The sequence below is a fragment of the Macrotis lagotis genome, chromosome 3 (assembly GCF_037893015.1).
Source record: "Macrotis lagotis isolate mMagLag1 chromosome 3, bilby.v1.9.chrom.fasta, whole genome shotgun sequence".
Lineage (NCBI taxonomy): Eukaryota > Metazoa > Chordata > Mammalia > Peramelemorphia > Peramelidae > Macrotis > Macrotis lagotis.
Window position 1 is genome coordinate 292,933,406 of NC_133660.1, and position 5,477 is coordinate 292,938,882.

General features: G+C 35.7%; 1 protein-coding gene across 1 annotated transcript; it reads left to right on the plus strand.

Annotated features, from left to right (window-relative positions):
• The first annotated feature begins 4,024 nt into the window (after positions 1 to 4,024).
• On the plus strand, positions 4,025 to 4,981 carry LOC141516699 (olfactory receptor 5B2-like). Its single transcript, XM_074227697.1, has one exon. It carries the CDS (start codon positions 4,025 to 4,027, stop codon positions 4,979 to 4,981), a length of 957 nt encoding a protein of 318 aa, XP_074083798.1.
• Positions 4,982 to 5,477: the final 496 nt, after the last annotated feature.

Consider the following 5,477-nt stretch of genomic DNA (forward strand, 5'->3'; position numbering starts at 1 on the left):
TAGCAGTAATTTTAATTAATATAAAAGAATAACTCATCTACAGTCTACAGCACTTTAAGCTCTTTAAACCATTTTACAAAATAATCTCTATTTACAGCACAACCTTATGATGTAGATGCCATTAATTTTTATCTAACTTTGAATTCTGGGAGAACTGAGGCTCTCAGTTGAGGTGACTGGTCCATAATCACAGTGCCAATAAGAAAAACTAAGAATCAACTTTTTCCCCATAAATGAGAAATGAATCTTTTCTGTGTTTGAGCCACCCATGTCTATGTATGTGTGCCTGTGTGTATACATATATATTCATGAATGATATACTGAGCAATACGTTGACTCATCCTTTCCTCAAAACTTGAAGGGAGACAAAGTCTAGTTCTTGTAAATCCAACCCATTTCTTGACAAAAACCTTTTTGGACTATTCTCCTAACATGAAACCAAAGTATGTTTCTCCTTAACATCTAACTTATCCTACTGGTAATCTTTCCATTGCATCCAAATAAGATAAACCTAATCCTTCCTCCATATGACAGTCTTGCAGGTAGTTAAAAAAAATTTTGATTCCAACCCCTGCCCTGATATTTCTTTTCTAAACCAAGCAACTTTAGTTTCTTCTGCTAATCCTATTATATCAAGAACTCAATATCCTTTTCCATTCCTACTGAACTACTCTAGAATTCTAAAGTGAGCAACCCACAGCTGAATATGTTGCTCCAAATGTTGAATAGATAGGACCCCCACTGTCTGCCTGGATGTTGAGTGTCTTTTTGCATTGCAAATCCAATGGTTTTCTTGTTTGCCAAATATATCTCAAATTTGTTGTGGGAATCAAATGGTCCAGTGTGTTAAAAATATCCTCCAAAGTTGAAAGAAACTTCTCTGGTTCAATGGATAGAGAGAACTGGAAGATACTTAGTTCAATCTGGTAGCAGACACTTAAGATATGACCCATGGCAAGCCACTCATCTCCAGTTTACCTCAGTTTCTTCAAATTTAAAATGGGAATGATATATCACAGAACTGTTTTGAAAATGAATGAAGAGAAGATTTAGGAAGTGTAACACAGTATGTGACACACAATTAATATTATACAAATGCATTTTCCCCTTGCTCTCCTAAGTTCTTATTATCTTTGATATCAAATCTTAGTTGTTCCCTTTTTCTGAATTCGAACATCATTCTTTGTCAAAGAAAATAGAAACAATATAGAAATTGGCCAGCTGTGTCTTTGATTGGATTCAATGTCCTTGTTTCTTTACCTTTGAGAATGACTCTGGTTCCTTATTTGATTGTCATTTGTTTTCCAAAAATGCCCTTTCCCTTTAAAATTCTGACAAAAATATTTGCAATCTTTACATTTCTGGATTTGCATTATTTTATTTGGAGCCCTGGCACTCCTCCTACTCTATTACTGTGCAAAAGGATCTCCTTAGGCAATTATCTTTGGTTATCTCACTTTATTTCCTTTTCTGCATTTTCTCCACATCTAAATCTGCCTAAAAGTCATTTCTTCTGGTGTCTTCAAAATTTTGTTCTTAAGATTTTTCTATTCCTTCAAGTTTGAACTCCCTACAGCAGTAATACTATGGATCTCTTTATGCTTCCTCTAAAATTACTGGTATTGGCTCTCACCATGTATAATAGGCATTACTGACAATTGCTAATTTTTACTTTATCAATCTCAAAATTTAGGATGATTTTAGTCCCTCACTAGTCTTTTAATATTCCCATTTATTTTGATTCTACCGAATAGTTCCTCATTATATGAGAATCAACAGCAGTGTATTATTTTCTCATATTTTTTCATTATTATGCAATTTTGAGTTATAAAAATATCATTTTCATCAAAATCAATTGTTGTTCTTTTAGAACAGAGACTGACAGATATAAAGAGAGACATATACACAGAGAGATAAGATGGATGGATGAATGGATGGAAGAATAAATGGATGAATGCAAATGGAGCTACACCAGGAGAAGTAGACTGACAAAGAAAAGGGAAATATCAAGGAGGGAGATGGACAGATTATATGCAAATATGCAGAGATTCAGAGATAACTGTAAGAAACAGAAAGACAAAGACACTGAGAAACAAAAACAGAATGAAAGAATATTCTGGCAGATGCTGTGATAATTGAAGACTTTCATCTCTAATATACTGATAATAGTAGAAATGATTTCCATCCAAATTGCCCACTATGATTCCTGGATTCTTTACATCAGTTTTTTTTCAATTTAAAAATATTATAAGGACCTCCAGATTATACTATCTCATTCAAATAAGGGAGAAAGCTTTCAAGGAGCATATTCTGTTAATGAGCCCCATCTCTAAAGTCTCATTGCTACTTTCACAGTCAAATTTCATGTACTCGAGATGTTCATTCATCTTGTATATGAGGCATAACTTCTTGGGGACCCAAATATGCTCCTTGATCTCTGTATCTCTTCACTTTGATGATTCTTCCTTAAACAACTCTTCTCCTTTTGCAGCTTTGCTTCATTTTTGGCAGGATTTGACAGAGGTAACTTCTGGTCAGATCTGAATTGGATTAGATCACCTAAGAGCAAACCATGCTGACTTCAGATTCTCTACTTCTATTTACTATATTTTTATAGATCCCAATATTCCTAGATAGTATGTGACAACCTACTTATGCCTTCTTTAAAAACTTCTAATAATTTATGGTGGTGATGAAAATTAGATGAAACTAAATATACAAAGACTACGTCAATGATGCTCATCTAATAGATACATAAGTTTTAATGGCTTAAAGAGACAAATGTGAATGAAAATTGCAGTTGTCTTTTACTCAAAGATCAACTTATATTAGTTCAGAAAGAGTGAGTTACCACTGAGCAACTGGTGAATCAAGAAACAATTCTTAAGTGCCTACTATTTGTCCAGCATCTTGCTAAGCTATGAAGATAGCATGCAAATATCATTTTATTCAAGCTATATCTAAAAAAAGATAATCAAAGAGCAAATGCACTTAAATTGATATGAATAGCTCAACAAAGATTTCCCATAGGTGAGGTTTTAGCTCAAACTTGATGATGACATCCAAAATTGGTGGTTTCTAACAGACAATTACCCTCCCCCCCCAAAAAAAAAACCATATAATGATTGAAAAGACATTCCCTCTTTTTGATTACCTTTGGTTTCCACTGGAGCAGTGGAGAAGAATTGAAAAGGGAATAAATGGGCTTAAGGAAACAAATTAAGAAACTGTCCATTTCTAGTTAAGCGATCCACTAATGGTCTTTTTTTATGTTTTTGTTTTTATTTAAGGCAATTGGGTTAAGTGAATTGTCCAAGATCACACAGCTAGACACTTATTAAATGTTTCAGTCAGTTCCTCCTGACTCCAGGGTCGGTGCTCTATCCACTGTGCCACCTAACTGCCCAATAGTCTTTTTGATAGATGATTACCACAACTATTAAACTTATGTTCATTGACAACTGTTCCTACCCTGGAAATGTGACTGCAGTTCATTGCATAAACTTTAAGAATGCAATGATTCCAGGGCTAAGAATAATCCCTGAGAAATCTTGGAAAATTTTCTTTAAATTCTCTCCCTGTTTTTTTAAACTCTTTCTGTGTTTTGGTATCTCCCTCTTATTTATTTCCCCTTTCTCTCTTCTTCCACAAATGGAAACATAATTTGTGAAAAAAAATCTGCTTCTGCACTCTCCCTTTCTTTGCTATTTTTTGCCATAGAATACGACATTTTCCTTTACTGAAGTGGGAAAGGCGACTCTGGGGATTATTACAATTGTAGCATATTTTTAAAATAAAAAAGTAATAATTAAGGAACTCTCTTTAAAAAAAGGATGAGAGAACTTTGGGGATGTTCAGAAGCTGCTGTGACAGTTACCTAGAGGTTTTTGGTATCTTACTTGCTTATTTTTACAATCACATGAGATTGGTCTCTGATTATTTTTTTTCTTGGAATCACTCATTCCACAGAGTGAATTTTCTGATAATTACTCTTTTGTAGCAGGTGAAAGACCTCACTCTAAAGATGACATCTATCGAAAATCGATCTGAAGTGAATGAGTTCATTCTTACAGGATTAACAGATACCCCAGAGCTTCAAGTTCCTCTCTTCCTCATGTTCACCCTCATCTACCTCATCACCCTGGTAGGGAACCTGGGGCTAATAGCCCTGATTTCCTTGGATTCCCATCTCCACACCCCCATGTACTTTTTCCTCAGTAACTTGTCTCTGGTGGACTTTGGCTACTCCTCAGATATCACTCCCAAGGTGATGGCTGGGCTCCTCATGGGGGACAAGGTCATCTCCTATAATGGATGTGCTACACAATTGTTTTTCTTTTCAGGATTTGGTGGTACAGAATGTTTCCTTTTAGCCTTCATGGCCTATGATCGCCATGCCGCTGTGTGTAAGCCTCTACATTACACTACCATCATGACATCAATGGTATGTGCACAAATGATCAGTGGTGCTTATGTTTGTGGCTTCCTAGCCTCCACTTTTGTCATAGGAACTACATTTAGCCTTTCCCTTTGTAAGTCCAATATAGTCCATCACTTTTTCTGTGATCTTCCCCCTCTCCTAGCTCTCTCTTGTTCTGATATTCACTCCCGGGAGATAGGGGACTTTATCTTAGCATCATTCAGTAGCATTTTCCCTTTCCTTGTCATTTTTACTTCTTACTTCCTAATCTTCATCACCATCCTGAAAATCCGCTCTGCTGAAGGTCGCAAGAAAGCCTTCTCCACCTGTGCTTCCCATCTCACAGCAGTGTCCATATTTTATGGGACAATCATCTTCATGTACTTCCAACCAAGCTCAAGTCATTCAATGGACTCTGACAAAGTGGTTTCAGTGTTCTATACCATGGTCATCCCTATGTTGAACCCTCTTGTCTATAGTCTGAGGAACAATGATGTTAAAAATGCTTTCAGGAAAGTTATAAAAGGACAACAATTCCAATTAATTCATCTCTTTTCTTAGAAAGGAAATTCATTCTATACCTACCCAACTCAGGGAAGCAGCCCCCAATTTTCCTTATATATAGAAATAGGAGTATAATCAAAAAATTTTTAGAGATAGAATTATGTACCAGATTAGAAATAAGTAAAAAGACCAGAATTTATATTGTCTTACATATTTCCATTTGTAGAGTCATAGTCAGGGGGCTTTGGAGTATATCCTGTCTAATAAAATGGCATTGTTGAATTAATGTGTTTGGTGTCTTCTTATTGTTTGGTTGTGTCCATGCTTCCTTGGAAAAGATACTGGAGGTGTTGCCCATTTCCTCTCCAGCCCATTTTACAGATTTCATTTCACCTGAGGCAAACAGGTTTAACAGACTTGGTCTGAGTCACACACCTAGGAAGTGACTTAGACTCTATTGGAGCTCATGAAGATGACTCATGTTCATTATGAATCCAAAGTTACTTCCAGTGAGTCGATTAAATGCACACATACACACAAATAAATCTACATG

Bases quoted from the DNA above. Each gene is read 5' to 3' on its own strand.
- LOC141516699 (XM_074227697.1), top strand. From the start codon at position 4,025: ATGACATCTATCGAAAATCGATCTGAAGTGAATGAGTTCATTCTTACA.